This window comes from Zophobas morio, unplaced genomic scaffold, assembly GCF_036711695.1.
Source record: "Zophobas morio isolate AGI-343-1 ecotype UQ-CSIRO unplaced genomic scaffold, CSIRO_AGI_Zmor_V1 ptg000379l, whole genome shotgun sequence".
NCBI classification, from domain to species: Eukaryota; Metazoa; Arthropoda; class Insecta; order Coleoptera; family Tenebrionidae; genus Zophobas; species Zophobas morio.
This window is the reverse complement of record NW_026972483.1, coordinates 37,104-56,672: the sequence shown is the minus strand read 5'-3', so window position 1 is coordinate 56,672 and position 19,569 is coordinate 37,104. Positions and strand designations below refer to the sequence as shown.

General features: G+C 39.6%; 3 protein-coding genes across 3 annotated transcripts; 2 read left to right on the top strand and 1 right to left on the bottom strand.

Moving 5' to 3' along the window:
• The first annotated feature begins 1,951 nt into the window (after positions 1–1,951).
• Positions 1,952–3,981, top strand: LOC135120416 (uncharacterized). The gene is made up of 7 exons (XM_064044724.1): positions 1,952–2,039; positions 2,097–2,179; positions 2,231–2,328; positions 2,386–2,413; positions 2,476–2,612; positions 2,670–2,959; positions 3,012–3,981. The coding sequence occupies exons 3-7, from the start codon at positions 2,272–2,274 to the stop codon at positions 3,847–3,849; spliced, it is 1,350 nt and encodes a 449-aa protein (XP_063900794.1). The 5' UTR covers positions 1,952–2,039; positions 2,097–2,179; positions 2,231–2,271; the 3' UTR covers positions 3,850–3,981.
• LOC135120366 (insulin-degrading enzyme-like) lies at positions 3,861–8,551 on the bottom strand. The gene is made up of 31 exons (XM_064044665.1): positions 8,428–8,551; positions 8,301–8,377; positions 8,192–8,218; positions 8,033–8,136; positions 7,884–7,957; positions 7,729–7,824; positions 7,545–7,667; positions 7,364–7,476; positions 7,221–7,310; positions 7,095–7,167; positions 6,932–7,027; positions 6,789–6,874; positions 6,641–6,727; positions 6,453–6,585; positions 6,315–6,396; positions 6,140–6,252; positions 5,998–6,079; positions 5,879–5,942; positions 5,745–5,817; positions 5,624–5,686; positions 5,509–5,564; positions 5,344–5,454; positions 5,223–5,285; positions 5,123–5,164; positions 4,963–5,065; positions 4,840–4,907; positions 4,682–4,781; positions 4,497–4,624; positions 4,363–4,443; positions 4,244–4,310; positions 3,861–4,181 (listed from the first exon to the last, which is right to left on the bottom strand). The coding sequence occupies exons 1-31, from the start codon at positions 8,549–8,551 to the stop codon at positions 3,913–3,915; spliced, it is 2,868 nt and encodes a 955-aa protein (XP_063900735.1). The 3' UTR covers positions 3,861–3,912.
• Positions 8,552–13,426: 4,875 nt separating this feature from the next.
• On the top strand, positions 13,427–17,770 carry LOC135120406 (HBS1-like protein). Its single transcript, XM_064044712.1, has 24 exons — positions 13,427–13,491; positions 13,577–13,633; positions 13,730–13,780; positions 13,880–13,956; positions 14,080–14,276; positions 14,328–14,389; positions 14,891–14,950; positions 15,379–15,450; positions 15,511–15,618; positions 15,669–15,726; positions 15,790–15,863; positions 15,916–15,959; positions 16,116–16,179; positions 16,247–16,396; positions 16,452–16,574; positions 16,628–16,735; positions 16,790–16,852; positions 16,910–16,951; positions 17,034–17,082; positions 17,134–17,242; positions 17,294–17,394; positions 17,452–17,499; positions 17,552–17,642; positions 17,694–17,770. Exons 1-24 carry the CDS (start codon positions 13,452–13,454, stop codon positions 17,703–17,705), a joined length of 1,860 nt encoding a protein of 619 aa, XP_063900782.1. The 5' UTR covers positions 13,427–13,451; the 3' UTR covers positions 17,706–17,770.
• The last annotated feature ends 1,799 nt before the right edge of the window (positions 17,771–19,569 follow it).

Genomic DNA, 19,569 nt, shown 5'->3' with positions numbered 1-19,569 from the left:
TGTAGTAACTCGTAGCAATGACTTTTTGATTTTCTGCCTCTTATTTCTGTTTTAGTTATTGAACTCTAACCATTGTTAGGGTTGGTCGCAAGGGACAGAGCTAACTTAAATTTAGCTTGTTAGAACCTGCCGCTTGGCAGAGGGATATTTTTTTTATAATTAATTAAACTTTTATGTGTACTGAGTAATTATTTACAATTTTAGTTCAAGTCATTAACCCCTGATAATGACCGGTTGGAAATTTACACGTATTACAATGTTTGTTATCGTTAAAAAAACTGCGAGCACTTGGTTTGTAATATTACGTGCATACGTTTTATAGTATAATATTTTTTTTTAAGACCTTTTTCTGTCTATGTGAAAGAATTTGCAGTTTTTACCATACGGATTTTTTATAGTTTTAAAAGGGTACTTTCTTCGAGCTTCAAAATACTCGACATTGATCATCAGCAGAATGAAGGACTCGTTCTGAATTACTAATTTTTCATGCTCACGCTAAAAGTTTGTTGTCAGAAAGTTGTTTTCTAGCCCTAAAAATAAGTCAGATAAAATATTTTGAAACGTTTTTTTGCAACATTACTTATTCCAAAAACGTGTATTTAAGCCTAAAATAATGGTAAAATCTACTGACATAACCAGGCGCGTGTTTTGTGTACTTTTCTACTTACACTTTTTACTTACAGACCCCTCCCACTTTTTTCAGAGCTAGACATATTGACGGCTTCCCTCGACGAATCTCGTAAGCGTGACGGTAATAAAATATAAGGGGGCTTGTTACACTTTAAACATGGGCGCTTTTGGTTCAGGGTTAGTTACAAGTTGTTTAAAACTAATACTTAAATTTTAAATAAGTAGACTTTCTAATGCGCTAATACTAAATTATATATGTTTTTTTTAAAAGTCTCCTTTTTATTATGAATATACCTAAAAACGCTATTAAAAACTTGGTGCTTCCTATTTTTTTGTCTTCTTCTGGCCTTTCATAGTCTTTTCTTTTGTGGGCTGACTTTTCTTTTTTCTGGCTTGTGATACTTGTTCTTCCTTTCTTAATAAATTTCAGAATAAAAATTTAAATTAATATAGTTATTTGTTAAAAGTTTTAAAGCCAGGGATTAGCTCTTTAACTCTTTTCTTAAGGTAATTTGTGCTCTCAAGGTTAAGTCATATCAATAAGGGTAGTCACAGCAATGACGATTTGTTTAAGTTTTATTAAAAGACAAGGCATCTAGAGCAGATCAATATGTTTTTTTTCAAGGTGTCCACAAGTGTCTTTTGAGAGTTTATGATAATTGAAAAGTCATTTACTATATTGTTTTTTAAGCCTTTATTGGACTTCCCTTTAAAGTTTAAGAATGTAGCTCAGTGCATTCAGTCGGTAGACAAAGGTGCAAAACTTTTGAAAATTTTATACAAAAGTTATGCATACTAGTAGTATGAGGGATTAAAAACCCTACACGGGCTAATATAGCATGATATTTATAGAGGCGAGATTATACCCGCAACAATTCAAGGTTAAATAGAAGAAGTGTACCCAGACCATGATAACACATCAAACACTCTTATCGCTGAGCTACGAGGAGAACCCTCATTTTTTTCCACGCTAAATTATTTATTTAACCTTGTTTTACGGTGTCGGTAGAGAACTTCTTAAATGTTTCTTAAACCTTTCTCTCTTCCCCCTCTTCCCCCCCTCCCCACTTTTATGTGGATGTGCACTGCTTGTAAGGAACTTTGACCTTGGTTGCGCTAATAACTTCGTTACCTGTGAAGCCCAGCCCCGATCTTACGAGAATGTTCAGGGGTGGGCTGCTGTGCAGCCTCGCTCGGGTTAATTTAATGAGCAGAGATCCTTATACCTTGTTCAAATGCGCTTCTTTTGTAAAGTCGAAGTCCTTAAAATTTTTTTGGATTTTCCCTCCCCTCCTTTTTTTTGGTTTCTATGTAAGCAACAGAAGAAAAAGTTTGCAGCCTCAAATACAACAAAAAAATGTTTCTTTTTATAATTGGTCATGTACAAAGGAAGTAAACACTGAAGTTTTGTGAGTTTTTTTTTAAAACAATATATATTTATTAAATATTCTCTATTTACGATCGAGATTCGAGCCAACTTCACTTAAGGAATTAGTTGAGGTTGTTAAACAAGCAAATTTAAATAAGACAAAATTTAGGCCCGTAGGGGGTTATTTTGTTTAAATTGATTTTGGCTTTTTTTTATTATTTTTCGAAATAGCTGGCCTTTCTCCTTCAGGTTTAGGTTTCTGCAAAGAGGGTATGATAACCTTAGCTAAGCTGGAAAGCAAAATATGTGTCGACACTTTTAATAAGCGGGTCACACTTATTTCTTTAATTTTTCTTGCTTCGTTATCGTATATTTGGTGGTAGTAGGTAAACGTTACTGCGAATGTTACGGTGGGTATGTGTTATATTTGTTTGACATCCTTTTACTTTGTTATATATATTTTTAAAACATATTAGGTGAGTTAGCAGAGGAATTGCGGAAGTATAATCTTACTCTTGAAAATTTTGCCTCGATTAATGATCAGTCTGTTGGTGGTTTTATTCAAGCTGGCTGCCACGGCACTGGTGCTCTTGTTCCCCCCGTCAACGATCAGGCAAGTTTTTTTTTGGATTTTTGGGCATTTGGCAGGTTTATTTATTATGTTTGCAAGGTTGAAGGTCTGGTGCTAGTGACACCGGGGCTTGGGCCAATTAGAATTCTTCCAGGTACTCACACTTTTAAAGATACTCAAAATGAAGTGGATATAAAAATCATAGCTGATGACGAGTTGTTTTCTTTGGTAAAGTGTGGATTAGGCGGCTTGGGGATCGTTTATGAGGTAACTTTAAGGTGCGTCCCCCTCGAAAACTTAGAAGAAGTCACCAAGGTTTTCCGCCTTGAAGAGTTAAAAAAGATTCATACACGCCTTCTTCTGGAAAACAGGCATGTCCGTTATATGTGGTATGCTGGTATGCGCTACTCATCGGGGTTCCATCCTTATTTGTTATTAAAGGTACCCTTTTACCGACTCGGTTGTGGTAGTGACCTCCAATCCCACCAGTAAGACAGCCGCGCCAGTGGCCTTGTCGCACAGTCACTCCTTGAAGCCCCTTCGCGAAATAATGACCCACCGGACAGGCGGCCCCTCCGAGCGTCCGGGTGACCCCACAAGCCTCGCAGCCTTCCGAGATGCTCTCATCTCGCTGGACCCACTCAACGTAGACTTTATTCGGCAGGTAAACAAAGCTGAAGTCCAGTGCTGGAAAAACTTGGAAGGGACGCGGATAGGTACAAGCCCGGAAATACTTAGCTTTGATTGCGGCGGGCAGCAGTGCGTTTACGAAGTCGCCTTCAAAGTTGAGCAGAACTGCGCACACAATGAGAGCCCGGACATAGAGTTTGTCATGCGCCTTCTAAAGCGCATAGAGACCTTGAACATTCCTGCTCCCGCCCCGATCGAGCAGAGATGGTCTCAGTCTAGCTCAAGTATGATGAGTCCGGCATATTCCACTTCAATAAGCGATATATTCACGTGGATCGGAATAATCATGTATCTTCCTGTCGGTAGCGACCTGCACACGCTGAACGCTCGCTGGAACATAAAAGAAGTTTTTCACAAGGTTTACACCAAGGTACTACTCGAAGCGGGGCCAGTGGATCCCCTGCAGCTCAGAGCCCATTGGGCAAAGCTCGACCTTCCTGCCCCCGAGGGCAACGAACTAAGCGAACTGCGGGCTAAGCTAAGGAAGCAGTATCCCCTAAAACTTTATAACACCTACCGCCGACTGTTGGACCCAAACAGCATACTCACCAACCAATGGATGGACTTGTTGATTGCACAGAATGATTAAAGTTTGTGACGAACTTTATTGCTAATAAAAGGAGACGAGCTGGTGCGTATGAAAAAATAAGTTTTACTGCCGCTCCAATGCAACAAAGGAGTAGGACTTGGGACGTTCAAAAAGGCCGTAGTTTTTCTTGAACTCGGGCACATCCTCGATATAGACTACGTTATCCTGTTTCCATTCGTCCGGCACTGACACTGAGTCGAAGGGCGCCGTACAAGAGTGGCTCCACACGCTGATTGAGCAGCCTGATACCGCGTCTGGGTGAACTTTTTCCTCATAAAACTTTATAAGATCGCATTTTGAAATCTTTTTTAGTTCTTCAATGTCCCTTTCCGCTGGTTCGGTTAATAAAATATGAAATAAACCGCGAGCAGAAGGCATATGTACGGCAGCACACCTTTATCAAATTCGTAGTGGTCACCAATAATTTCCAGCCAATAGAGTGATGCTTCTTGGTTTAAGTTCTGAAAGAAAAGGCAATGTACACTCTTTCCATACGTCACATACTTAAATTACCTTAAACTTTTCCATTTTCATTTTAGTTAAAGTATCCACGCCCTTTTGAAACTCCTCCGCTGTTAATGATTCCAGCTCCTCCTACACAATAACGATGTTTTGAACGATAACCACATTCAGTTTAAATAGGAAACTTTTGTATGTCGCAGGAAATTGTCAACGCGGCTCTGCAGGTAGTACGGCGGTTTTTCGCTTTGGACTACAAATCTCATCCCTAATATGCCACTTGGCTGCAGCACGGAGGTGGCGTGGACTATGTAGCCTGAAAAAAGGAGGAAGGGAATCAAAAGACGTGCGCTGCCAGGCAATGAAAGACTACCCAGCTGCTCATTGGTGCGCAGTTGGTGGAAGAAATTTTCCTGTGTAAATTGGCTAAGTAGCTCCAGCAGCACGCTTGCACGCGTTTCCAACGGACCGACCTAGAAGCCTCACGATTAACTTTTACAAGGAAGAGACAGTTTGCTGCTGCATACTTACCACGTAGTAGTTTTCAATGGCACTATACGCATTGACTGTTTCGTTTATGCGATAGACAAAGCGCTTTCCTTCCGCAAAAAGAATACGTCATGTACATTAGATAGCAGAAGAACTACGAGAAACCCGAAGTATATTTAATGTGGCGCAGCAGAGCATACTCTTCGAGAGGAATATGCACTTTTGGGTGGACAAGAGGTTCAAACGCCTGGAAGACATCCTTAGCGCCCTTGAGGTCACAATGCTGACTGCTCTACAGCAAAGCTAATGGGATCGAAGAACAAACCTTTATCGAGTAATTGCCGTGAATGAACACTCGGGTGTGGACCTTACAAGAGAAGTGCTGAACCAAAGGCAGAGGGCAAGGCTATACCAGCAAGACTTACCCGCTTTAGTAGTGAGTTGCGGACAAATGCCTCCACCTGCTCGACGGTTATGTCTTCGATGACCTGCATGACAACAGAAGGCGTGCCGACAGAACCGGCTGATCTTAATATGTTGTGGAACCGCCAACTTATGTTCGTGGGTCCACAGACGCTCGCTGCATACGTAGTGCATGTTGTATATGCAGTGCGAGTAGCCCTGCTCAGCTGCAAAGTTCTCGAAGCGCCTTTTCAACTGCCAGTTAGCCCAGTTAAAGGATATTAATCAAGACCCACAAATAGCAAGCACCTTGCTTCGAATGGGTCCGAACCGCTCATGTTCGACTCTGAAGTCTTTCATTGCGCCTAATATTAAACAGCGAGAGAATTTGCAAGGCATTGCAGGGGGGGTGAAGTAAGGCCACCTATGACTTTTTCAAGCAACTCCTTAAGCTTGTGGTTGTATCCCTGAACATTGAGAGAGAGGCCTATAGAGTTGGTTGTTCTAGTAACTTTATAATTCGGCTCAAATGAAATAAATAGAACCAGAAGTGGTGTTTTCCAAGTGGTAATAGACACCAGCGAGCAAAGCATCGTAGGCATACTCCGCAAGGTTATCCTATATAAGGCAGATGATAAGGCGCCCTGCTAGCGGGTAGAAAACTGGCAAGAAACGCAGCCTTTAGGATTTCCACGAATAGATGACTTAATACGGCTTCCGTCGGGTTTAGATAGGCGGCCTTACTGTAGACAAAATACAGATGAATGCTGCAACAGTACAGAGAAGACTACGAAGAACCTCGTGATTCCGGCCAAAACTATAGCCTTCGGAAGGAAAAACTTATCGTCTTGCTTAAACCAGAGCTGCGAGTTCCCTTCACCTGCGACCGCAAGAATAAATCAACGTGCGGTTCTTTTCATAAGTATGACAAGAAAATTACTTGAAACCAGCACGGGATGCTCATGCTGGTTGTCGAGGGGAACGATCTCGAAATTAGTGGGTATAAAGTTGTTTCTACTCGGTAGGAAGAGCTCTTCGTTCGGACTATCAGTGCTGCAGAAAACACCACAACGACTCCTTACAAGTACAACCAAGAAGCACCAGCACCTTTATACCTAAGCAGCACTAGCAGCTCCGGATCTATATCCTCCGATGAGTACTGGGTCCCGTATATGCTTTCTATTTCTGTGGTGTGGCCTACTCGTGACGTATGATTTTATAGCCAACTAGTCGTACTAGCGGTAACAGAGTGCCTTGGAAGAGCGGAGAGACCACAGTCAATCGCAGAGCTTCCGGAGTAAGAAGGCGCAGGCACGAAACAATGAGCTCCGGATTGTACTCGTAAAATAGATATGGAGCGCCCAATAAACACTCCTTCGGGTAATACTATTTTTGCAGACAAGTGATCGCATCAATACAAGAGGACTCGGACGTGGCTTACGTGCATGTTGGACGCTAGGGTAGACGCGTAGCAGTCCGGCCGCTCTTTGTCTTTAAAGCGAAAATGTATCTCACCGAGGCTTTTGCACTGCCGTAGAATGCCGTAAGTGAAAAAGACGACGGGCGGGTCAACAAGCAAAAGGGCTGACCTCCTGGAATATCCACTCTTGAGGGAGCTCTCTTTTGAGAAGATTTAAATACTGAAACAAGGCGACAACAATTTCTTCGAAACTCTCTGGATAAATAGCAAACTCAGAAGCGGCAGGGGCTGCACCAGCGTAAAGAAGCTCACCAAGCCCCTCTTCAGTCAAGTCGAAGTAGACTCGGAAGGTCCCGAAAACGCCGGCAGTGCTCTGGCAATCTCCAGCATTGATGCCAGTCGCCCAGCCTGCGGAGGCGCGCCGGCCCGCCAGGAGGGATAAGGGGCATGATTTTTATATCAATTAATGGGGGACCTTTCTTTTTAAGGAGAGCCAGCAGGCTGCCCGGCCCCTCGTGCCCAATGAGATGCGCAATGTAGATGGAGGGCTGTCCGCGGCAGAACTTAGCAGGCGGTTAAAAGGCCGTGGGAGAGGTTGTACCTTTTCGCGGTAGTACTTTCGGGCGTCACAGAAGAGGAAGCAAACCTCGAGGGTATGATGTTTTTTGACAGGAATTACTTTGTAGATTTTCTGTAGAGAAGCATGGAGTCTAGGATACTACTAATAAAGATGCTCTCTACCACCTTCAAGTGCTCGGGGAGGTAAGGCTCACCCTTCAACTCTGGTTTTATAACATCTTTGTTGCTAACGCCAGAAAAAAGAGTGGTAGCCATTTCTTTGAGCTCCGACAAGCTTTCTTCCAATAAAGAATGGCCAGGATCGGATCTCAACAAGTTTAGAGTGAAATAGCTGTAAAGCGGAAACCTTTTCCCACCAGACATAGACTCATCAAGTTGGCGGAATAGTATTTTTTATAAAACTTCTTTAGTTCATCCCGGACTACAAGCCCTAACTTACGGGGAATAACGCCAAGAGTCTCCATATTACCTACACGGAAAAAGGTCCCTAAGCTATACTTAACACCAGTAGCGGGCGTTCTAAAGTTCACCAGTTCCAAAGTTTGAGTAAGGATGCTCCTGATTGGAAGTCCATTTGTCCAGCTGATGCAACCTCCAGAAATCTTGCTGAAGATTCTTATCGTGTTCTGATAGGTGTGTACGGCAAATGGCACAACCGCTTAAAAAAAAAATGTGAAGAGCCCACCCGCATTAACGGCAATCACTTCTTTGTCTTGAGATGTGGGATTAAATAATGGGCAAATAAAAAAGTGGCACCATCTATTTACATATGAATATAATAAATTAATTAAAGAACCGAATGGAGGATAAAATTCAAAAAAATATTTTGCTAACATCTCTAAGGCCTCTTTAAAACTCTCGGACTGAACATCAAAGTAATAGTTTGTATGTTCAGAAGAAGTATATGCATTTGAACTTCCACCGTTTTGAGCTAGAAACTGTTTGAATCTCCAACGCTTAAAGAAATTTTAATAAAAAGTGCAAAATAAAAACCTTAGAGAAGCAGTTCTCCTCTGGATACTGTTTTAAAAAAGAAGATATTACTCATTTGGGAGAAAGACGTATTTTCAAAGATGAGGAATTCAGATAAAAAATTTAGTACTTTCTCAGTTCCCAAAAATAACATATGCTCCAAAAAATGAGCCAAACCGGGTATTTCTTTAGGATCATATAAATTCCCTTTTTATAATATTTAACAAGTTACCTATTTTTTTTTAACTGCCTTTTACCTACAATCACATCTAAGGCGGCGGCCGATTTGTCGCACTCTGCATCATGAACAACGCAAACCTTGAGTTTGTTATCTAAAATAAAATAGTCGTACTCTCGCTTATCGTTTTCCGACTTGTGCATACTTTTTGATGCCACCGCACTAATTACGTTAATAAAAAAATTGAGATGGTTCAGCCCTAACAAATGGTTATGAATTTAGTAATAAAGTGCATAGTAACTAAACCGCGTGCCCTCGGTTAACCCTCCAGTTATTAATCGAGTTTCTTATCCTTTTATATCTTTAATTTCATTTATTATTAAAATTTCCTTTAACGTCCAAAAGCATTTAGTGTTTCATCTTTAAGAAAGGTTATAGTTGGGTTATAAGTATTTTATGATAGAGGTATAGTTGGATTATAAGTATTTTATGATCGAATTGAGTACTGTTGCAACGTGATAAACCTAGATCAACCAACCTTCTTTATAGTACTTCAATAGAGATAAAAGCCCAATAGTATTACCAGTGGGGGTTGGGAAAAGAAATTTATCTTAATTTCCTATTGACTTGTGTATGAGGTGTGAGACTTTAATAATAAAGACAATTGCATATGAAGACATTTTTTGTTATTTATAGCTTTATTGTTAATTAACTTAATTCTGTATACGTATTGGTATTAAACAAATTATCTGTTTACGTTAACACTAAAGATAGCTCAATTTAATAGTCTTCGGTATAAGTATAGACGATTTGGTGAAACCATACTAACGCTATGCAATGAAGGGATCTTGGAAGCTTAAGGTGTCTATAAATATCTAGCAACTTTAGTAAAGGTAGTATATATGAAGTCACCTTAAATAGTTGCTCTCACTAAATTTATTTAAGACAATCTTGACTAACAGAAGAAATTTTTAGAATTAAAAACTTTGGCTTTTACTTTTTTACACCTATAACTTTTTGTTTTGCTACTTTATATGATTTAAACCTACTTATCTTTTTCAAAATAGCTTTTGAGTAATTATACTTATAAAAGAACTATTAATGAGCCAAAAAAAACTTACCCGGTTTTCTATAAAACATATTGATGCAAAATGAAAAAGAAGAAATAAAAAATAATAATACAAAATTCATACCAATCATCCGAGTCATCCTTACGTTTTGTGTTAACAATAAATCAATTGACTAAATTACTACGATAAATATTATTGGTTTGTATAAGGTTAGTATGCAAACTTTTTTTAATAAAGCGGTCTCAAGAATTCGAGCGATAAGACTGCACTTTTGACAGCGTGTTAAGCATATATCGTATTTGTTCAGTCTGACTCCAGCGTTTTTAAAAGTTATAGGTAAATTTGGTTGAACGAAACTTAAACAAGTATTTGAATAAAAATAACATAAATTATTACGAATAGGAAGATCATTATCAGTATAAAAGCAGTAAAGCAATAAAGAAGGGAGCCCCACGAAAATTTACTTGAAGATAGTTGTTAAAAATAAATCTCTTGGAGAGAAAAGATTGACTAAAAATTCATTTATTATAGTAAAAATAATAAGAAAACAATTAAAATAAAATATAAGCCGACCCACTAGATAAACTGTGCAGGCACTAGAGGATTACCCTTTATCTCTGCTTTAATATTATTTATTTATTAATAACAGTTTTCCGTTGTTGGAACGAGTTAAAAACTTCGAATACTAGAGCTCTCAAACAAGAGTGATCGCAGATATATTACAAGTAGCATTCAGGGTGTTATTTTTTTTTACATTAACAGAAAAAATAAAGCTAGCGCCTAGCGCGTCACGTTGGCGGCGTTAACTTGCCCGTCCCTAGCAAATAAGTTCGCTCACCAGCAGCCAATTAATTTGCCCGGTGAGCCTGTCATAAAGGACCGCGGCATGGAATTGGAAGAACAATGTTTAAAGGGCCTAGGGGTACAGCTCAAGGCCCCGGTGAAGAGCATCATTTCGTATAAACCACGGCACCTTTGTCAGAACACGCAGCAATTGGTTCTGTCGCACATGAAGTACTGACGCTATCGCAGTGAGGTCGTAGGCCTCAAGCAGTGGACGCGGAATGTCATTATTGGCTGGATGTCGGACGACAAATACAATTGCCGTTCGTTTCGAAGAGAAAGCTTACTCTTACCGCAAAGTAAACGATCAAGCCTTGGTTGTCGCCTTGACCTTTACCACTACATAATCCACGTGAGGCCGCCAGGAAATTTTTTTGTCAAGATGACTTTCAAGTATTTCGCCTGAGGAAACCATGGGACCTTCACGCCCCATTAAAGGTTAAGGCACAAACAAAGGGACGTGTTCTTTGAAATTAATATGGTATTGTTCTTCATCACGTTTATAGTAACCTTCCAAAAGCGGCACCAGAGAGCAAGGGCGTCAAGATGGTGCTGTAGATGCTTGCATAGCAAGTCTGGAGTATTTAGAAGAGGAATATACGTTCGTATCAGCGTAGAGGACGATTCATGGGGGTCGGTGGGAAAGCAAGGGCACGTTGCTCATATAAATTGCAAATAAAAGGGGCGAGGGAAGTAATTCCTTGGGCTCCTGCTGTTGGAGATCGAAGCGGTGACGGTGTATCTCCCACGGGGACGGTAAAGACTCGACCGTTCAGGCATGTTTTTAGCACGTTATAAAGGCCATGAGTGGCGGATAACGAGCGCATTTTGTGCAGCAGACCTTCATATCAAACTTGATCAAAGGCCTTTTCAACGTCAAGGAAAACAGCGCTTGTTGCCTTCTTTTGGTTAAAAGCGCGAGTGGTCGTTCAGTTAAGCGGAGGAGCTGCTGGTTCGTTGAGTACTCTTGCCGAAATCCAAACTGAAACTCCGGTAAAGCTTTCCGAGCGTCAACGACCTCACCCACTTTGCCGGCCGCTGACAGTAGACTGATGAGTAGGTACTTGCTAGATGCTGATTCCGGTTTAAGTGTTTTTGGTAGCAGCTCAACGCAATATTAATTAACTTAAGTGGTTCATAGTTAACGGGAACGGGTAGCTCAGCAGAAGGAACGCATCATTATTAGCAGTATAGTGAACAGCTGGCACGTTTTGGATAGCAATCTCTATTTAATCCCAGTTGTAAACAAGCTTTACAGTCCAACTTAAGAATAATCATTACCGGAACTTAACATCGTTTCAACCAATCGTTTTTGAACTATGCGTGCTTGCTTAAAACTCAGTTCCATAATTGTATATGGCGTTATTTAACACCATGTGAGTAGGGGTGATTGCGCTGTAACTTTCACATAGTCACCACGCACCAAGGTCGTGGAAGCTTTCACGAAGGTGAGCTTATATTTTAGCTGTCTGTTTTTTTTTGAAGAGTAAAGAAAGTTCTTTTAACAGTCTTAGGTTACAATCGGAGATTTTTTGGATCACTCATGCTAAATAACTCGGCATAATAATTGACTTCACACAACCTACGATATTAATAAAGCGAAGGTTTCGAAAAGCGCCCTTAACCCCTTTTTGTGCAAAAAGAAAAATAAGCTGTGCCTTTAGTAAAAAGCTAATTTTAAACAAGTACCCAGTAAGACCTGCACTCACTTACTCGTCAATCGCGAGGGTCTGTTTGGGAGCTATTACTAATCGTCTACAAACTCTACGGAACAACTTTCTTGTTATGCTAACCGGGGCGCCTCTACTGCGAATAAATAATGAGCCTTTCAAAGAAATTCCTTATTCAAGAAGCAAACAAATGGGTTTAGATATAAGTATTCATCTAGCCAACCTCCATTCGAAGTTATAACATAATTTTAACTACTACACCATATACAAACGGCCCAAAAGTAATTCTCAGGAACCTATAATTTTAGTAGTAACAATAATAATACCAATACTAGATAGTTATACTAATAAAAGTAAACATGATATTAGTGAAACAAAATTTACAGTAAATTTTTTATAATAACAGTATACCAAAGTAATAAGCCGATAGTTACACCTATAACATTTGAAAATTCAATTACGAAATTGTAACTTCAAATTACGGTGGATTAAGGATTAAACAGTTGTGCCCTCAAGTCTCCAATGTGGCATGTCACTTCATTAAAAATCAAAATTTTCGCTTTGTTTATTAAAGAACTTTTAGAACTTTCATTTATTTTGCATATGATGCTTTTCGATCTGGCAGTTAATTATATGGTAAAGCTAGACGTCCTTAAATTTTAATTGATACAAAAATAAAGGAGTTATGGTACATTGTATATCATATAAGATTGCAATGAAAATTAATTTTAAAAAAAAGGGTACTTTAAAAAACAATAGGTACAAGCAAGGAGAATAAATTATTTAAAAGCTAAAAATAAACTATAGACAATATAATTAACCTTTTTTATAAATTGTAATTGAAAACCACTATAAGAGAATGACCCCCTGTTTAACAAAATGACATACAACTTAACGAACTTTGATGTATGAAACTAAAATTTAAAATAATATATTTATCTTCTTATCTTTTTCTATGTATCTAAATCTTGAAGTGTTATACCTATTAGCGAAATTAATAAACAACAAACTGTTGTAATAAACCAATATTAAAAATATATATTGTTGCTCCTCAGTTCATTATTCATCCTAACTTTGAACTGTTTTTTTATTTCTATAACCAGAATTATGTTATAATAACCTATTGGATTAGTACTTATATAGTTGGCATTTGTAAAAGTTGAGTGTACCGTACTAATTATCCTTTTGACGAATTAAGCAGTTAAATTTTACAATGTATGAGCTCAGATATATGCATTTAAGCATTAAACCCAAAAATTGTCAGTTCCTTCAATTCAACTACATTTTTCAGTGCACTCAATCTATTCTTTCATCTAATTACCCCCTTTTAATTTATTTTTATTTGGTGTAGGTAAGTTAAAAGTTACAAACCCAACAATCAGATAAAAGGAAGGTATGATTTGCACCTTCGTATTGGTAAATAATTTACGTTCAAGAAAAAACTCTCCAGGTCATGTGACCTCGTACAATGTTGACAACAACGATGTAACTTTAGGCAAAGCATTTGGTGTGAAAGTGAAATGTCACGACATAGAGCATTCCGAAATAACCAGAAATACTGTATAACTAAATCTCCGTTAGATCTATTACCTCTTGCTAGATAACGCTGTATAGTAACTTTGTAAACCTTATTTCTTTATTTAAGACATTGACGAATATTATGACGACCTTTCCAGTGAACAAGATTCCTCTGGAAGTACCGGTGGTTTTTTACTAAATACTTTAAATAATTATTATTAATATATGTTGTTTTTATTTAGTATCTAATTTTATTTAACGTTTTATATATTTACAAAAGACTTAGAAAACTATAATACTAAAGTTAAAGCTACCGAAGGCTCTAGTGAGGGTAAATTTTATAGTTTTCAAAATTCAATTTCTTCTACTTTATGTTTGAGGAGCTATCATATATACTTAACCATTTAATTTTATCTCCTCAACATTATAGCGCGCTTAGAATATGCTTTAAATGTCGTTCAAGAGGTTTTAGGTAAGGAACTACATTCCGAAGAAGAGATAGTTAAAGTAAGTTTGCGGAATACTAAATTTTATGACTTGTGCTTTAGTATGTTTTTTTTATTTTGAATTTTACCTTGTGGAGTGTTTTTCATATTATGAGTTTATATACTATGCTACATCTATATAAAGGCTTTAGAGGAGCGAAATTATGATTACGAATTAGTTATTGATTTACTTTTAAAGCGAAACGAAAAGGACAGGAAAAGGGTCGGTTCAGTTTCTAAAGGAAGGAAGAAACAGGACCCGCGCTCACGTGTGGCGGGCCCTACCAAAACAAAAGAGACTGTTAAACTTAGCAAAGAAACTAAAGAAACAACAGAAATTCGGTTTGTGAGCAACTGGTTTTATTTAGATCCAACTAAATTATAATTTACTAGTGTAGTAAAGGAGGGCACAAAAAAGGAGAAACCCACAGATGGCTTATTAGCGAACTTTTCCGGTAAGTCTTTTTTTATCGGCTTTCAATCTTTGTTGTTTATATTTATGTTTTATTATTCCTTTCAGTTTAAGTTTTTTAAACTACTTTAAAAAAGATGTTATTTTGTTTTGTAGTTACACACTTGAGAGGATTTATTTTCTTTGCATATATTATAAACTTTTGATGCTTGTAACTTTCTGTACACTATTAAATATAGACTTAATATATCCTCCTTTATTGTGAAAACAGATAATAAGTTATATTTTCATCTATTTATTTTTTCAACCTTTTAAGTTTAAATTCTGTTGACTTGTTTTGTATTGCTAAACTTTTGCGAGTAGAAGAAAGTCAACATATTTAGTCTCTATTAATATAATCAAAAAAAAAACTGTTAACTGTTTGTTAAGCGTGTGTAATTTTATATTGATAATAATCTTTTAATAGGTAACGTTACTATTGATTATTAAAATCAAAATATTTAAAAGTTACTGTATTGTAAATTTTTTGCTTTTATAATTTAAGGCCTCCGCATTGGTGGGAGTTTTTCTAAGAAGGAAGTCGGAGGCGACGAAAAGCCTTCAGGTCTAATGATTTGCGCCTTTTACTTTTGGATTTTCGTTGCGTTGCTTACTAAATGATCATAAAAGTCTGCTGGCTTTGTAGCAGCCCGTCGTTGATTCCACATAAATTCTTACGATTCTTTAAAAAGAGTGCACTTATTCTGCTTGTATTTGGCCACACTCTTATATAGGCTTTTGATTGGTTGGATGCGTTGTCTTCTATGCCGGTTGGCTGTTTTGTTCTTTAAATTTACATATGGTTCATAGGCGGGTGTTGTCCGCTCTGTTATTTGCACCTTGCTATATATTTCTTACCAAACTGGTAATTAATTAGAGCGCCACCTGCACCGCACAAAATTTTCATATTTATAATAAATTATCTTAACTACACTATAAGAGAATGTTAATTTTGATAAATATATTCTACACCACCACCATTGTTTTTTTTAGCTCCTAGAATTTCAAGTAAAGTTGCTACTTCTCTGACTAGCAATGACAGTGTTGTCAACCTTATTGTTATTGGTACTTTTATACTTCTAATATACAGTGAACCAACTTTTTGTAGTGAACTTTATGTGACAGGCCACGTGGATGCCGGAAAAAGTACTCTGCTTGGCCATCTGCTTCAACTGGTCGGCGCTGTGGAAAAAAGTCTCGTTCACAAGAATGCAAGAGACTCGGAGAAAATCGGCATGTGAAAGCTATTTGCTTTAGTCTCATTACCTGTGCACTTCCCGCAGGGAAGTCGTCCTTCCGGTACGCGTGGGTGCTGGATGCCACCAGCGAGGAGCGCTCGAGGTCTACTCCGCTTAACTTCCAACTATAGTGACATATCTGGAAAGACGTACTTGTATTGGCCAGAGGCGTTACCATGGACATTGCGTTCTGCCACTTTAGGACCAATTCGAAGCTTATCACCGTATTAGATGCCCCGGGTACTTATTGCCTTCTCCACCTTCAAGCCCTTTTTTCTGATCTTCTGATGAGGCCATCGCGATTTTGTCCCAAAGATGATTTCGGGAGCCACGCAAGTATAATATATATCACGCAACTATTGTGTACTGTATGGCAGTGTTTTCAAAGAAGAGTCTTTAATTACGTCACAACACATACCCGCAGCCGATTTCTTTAACAGTTCTTTTATTAATTGGTATTAACCCATATCTGGGGTTTACGTCATATTTAAGGCGGATGCTGCGCTTTTAGTAATTGATGCGAATTATGGCGAATTTGAAACCGGCTTCACGGCAGGTCGTGTACATCCTCGCTGGCTCCTTATTATTAAGTCGGCGACGCATTAAAGTTTGGAATATAAAAGGAGGGCAAACTCGGGAGCACGCCATCTTGGCTCGATCTCTTGGCGTCTCTCAGTTGGTTGTTGCCGTGAACAAAATGGATCTCGTTGGTTACAGTGAAGCTCGCTATAACGAAGTGGTCACGTGTCTACGCCTTTATCTGAATAAGCTTGGCTAGTTTGGCTCTTTATTATTGTCAGCACATATTAAGCTCCTCGACTCTTGTAGGTTATAAAGACACTGCTCTAAACTTTGTGCCGTGCGGCGGGTTTGGTGGTGTCAACTTAGTAACCCTCGCCGAACCGGCACTCAAAAGTTGGTACGCAGGCCCCACACTCCTGGATGCTATTGGTAGCCCCGATACTATATGCTATATTACCTGTTCGTTGTATTCACTTTAATAGACGCCTTGAAGACTCCAGATAAACTTGTCGAGAAACCTCTGCGCCTCTGCGCCATTGACGTGTACAAAACGCACAGCGGCGCATTTATATTCGGGAATGTTGTTACCGGTATCTGCTATTTGCCTAAAGTACTCATGCTACGCCCCCTTTAACTCTGCTAAGGTCGAGTTGCGGTGGGCGATGAGGTACTAATGCTTCCGGGAGCTGCGCTCGCTAAAATAAAAGGTACTGCGGGTTTGTTTTGGCACCGGGTTCCCCATTTTTATCGAGGGCTCTTCTCAGCTATTACTGTTCGTAATGAGGAAAAGATGTGGGCGCTTGCAGGTTGTTGTTTTACTTTAACTGTCCGCCAGGTTTATAATAACGGGCTACGGTCGTGTGACCATCTGGCTTATACCATCCGCAGGTGACTCTTTACAATTTTCCTGCCAAGGAATAGAGCTCGACCACTTTCGGTTGATTATCACATATTTTTCTTTTATTCATTTCCAACTCATGGGTCGTAGGAAAGGGAGTTTTTTTTGCGATAAGCAAGCTTTAATGGCGCCAGCAAGGAAGTTGCTTGCAAGAGTGTATGTTTTCAAGCTTGAGATCCCCATCATCAAGGGAACTTCGGTTGAGCAGTTATTATTTTTCGATCCTACTGGCCCTTATTATGGCCGGCAGGTGATCTTTTACTTCTACAAAAACGAAGAGACCGGCTACATCACGAGGCTTATAGAGACTAGCAATAAAAGTTCGGGTTCTTCAGTTAGGAAAAATCCCCGGTATCACCTTCCCCATTTCACTTTATATGGAAATAATGTATATTTAATGGATTGCAGTTCCCTATCCAGCGACTCCTCTGCCCTCATTGAAATTACACTTTCTTGGTTTACTATAACTCCACTCTTTCACCATCTTGAATTATCAGCTTTCATTTAGCACTCTATATTTTGATCTCTCTGTTAAAAGTTTAAGCCGGTTTACTCTTCGGACTCGGGGAAAGACCATCGCAGCGGGCCTTGTAACAGAGGTGCTGCCTCTAGAATATATATAATAATAATACTATAAATATTATTAATAGATTATTGCGTAAACTAAGGGCTCGACCTGCTTGACTGTTAATAAGTGTAGTAGCCGCTGAAAAAATCTATTGAGCGTTTTATTAAAATTTTATATACTCTATGGTATTTGCATAGCATCTTTGGTCTCTCTAGAAGCGAGGAGGCTGTTGCTGGTGAAACGTGTGTCCGGGCAGCAGACTTCATGATTGGCCGGGCACACAACACATATATTGTACAAAGTAAAGTATACAATGTTCTACCACTACTTGTTACCGGCTTGGAGATACACCCGGATTACCTCATCTGCCAAGTTCAAAGGTAGCGGCTGCGGTGGTGCAATGCGCTTCCACACGATAAAAGGACTTTGCTTTTTTCCCCAACAATAGTAATTTAACAACGACGCCACTAGCTGGCAAGCGTGCCTAGGTAGCACTGCGCCTGATGGCTCAATAAGGCCGGAGTAAATTCCCTTGCTATCTGTGTATGCTAATTGTCGGACTGTGGATCGTCGCGCACATATAGAGCAAAGAGCAAGAGTGGTAGGAGAGACCCTTGTTGAACCCTAACGTTATTATTCTTGGGGGCAAGTATTCATCGCTACCCGTGGATTAAAGATGCTGTCTTTAAGGAAGATAAAGCCATCGGTCATCCATTCTGACTGGAGGATAACCCGTTGCGTCGTTGAATGCTCTTGTTGAAGTGCAAATTAATATCCAGGAAGGACATGTTTGCCTCAACAAACGTTTCAAGTGGCGCAGTACTGCGGCTTCAGTTACTTAGCCAACCGCCCCATGAGCCTAATAGATCGGTATGGCCACGGTGGTTTTAGGATAGTAGCCGTCTTTCATCGCGACGGAAAGAAGCAAAGAGCTTTCGTCCAGGTAACGAGGCAGTATAAACGATCCACTGCCACCATTCGAACCCGCCGGGGCCTAGGGTTTGCTGTCTCCATAATTTTGACTAATAAACGGCGTAAGCTACTCTTTGGCATTAACTAGGGAGTTTGGTTGACAAAGGATTTTATTTGCAACCAAAGAAGCAGCTGGCACACACTGCGCAGCGAGGTGTTAGCAATAAAAAAGCCGTTTTATCTACGTCAGCTTCCACCCATTAAGCCTATTTTCGGAAAAGGGGTAGCAGTCACAGTAAACTGTCAGAAAGGGGCGCTGCGTTATACCCAGCCTCTGATTTTTAACTCAATTTTGCCTCCCATTGGCTGTGGTGTCTTAACAGCTCTTTCCTATTTTGCCAGTGTAGTCGATTAGCGGACGTTGTGACTCCGTGGCCGCCCTTATATGGCGTTGACTCTTGCAAGTAAGCGCTTTCTATCCTCATGCAGAGGGTTAGGGCGGTACTCAACTCCCAAGTGGTTGTGATGGTGTGGCATGTCATGATCACTATCCCTTGACTTTAATATTAACTACATTAAGTAGGGCAGGGGTTGTCTGTAGTTGAGGGGGGAGTGTCCGAAGGACTTTGCCTGTAAAAAAATATAGTTAGTCCTCGGTGTTTCCTTTTAGTCGTCCAGCTCAAGCGGGACAGGCAGATGGCAACACCTAAAGTTTGTAAGGAGACTTAACTGTCGTGGACAGATGCGACGATAATCAGCTCGTTCGATTTCCCGTCTTTCCTATGTGCGTTGAACAAGGTGGCTCTGATACGCGCACTCAGGCCGTCATCGGAATAATTTTCGAGGATTTGGCCTTTAATTTTTCGACGCGGCTGTTACAAGCGGGATGCTTGTAAGAAGGACACCACACAAAACAGCTGAGGGTCTACTTATAAAGGCGTCAAAAAGGCGTCAAAATTTGAGGTTTTAATGGCTCGCTGGGGGTTGGAGGACTTATCAGCTGCACTACCTAATATGAGCCCCTAATTAGTTGAGCAGAGGGAAAT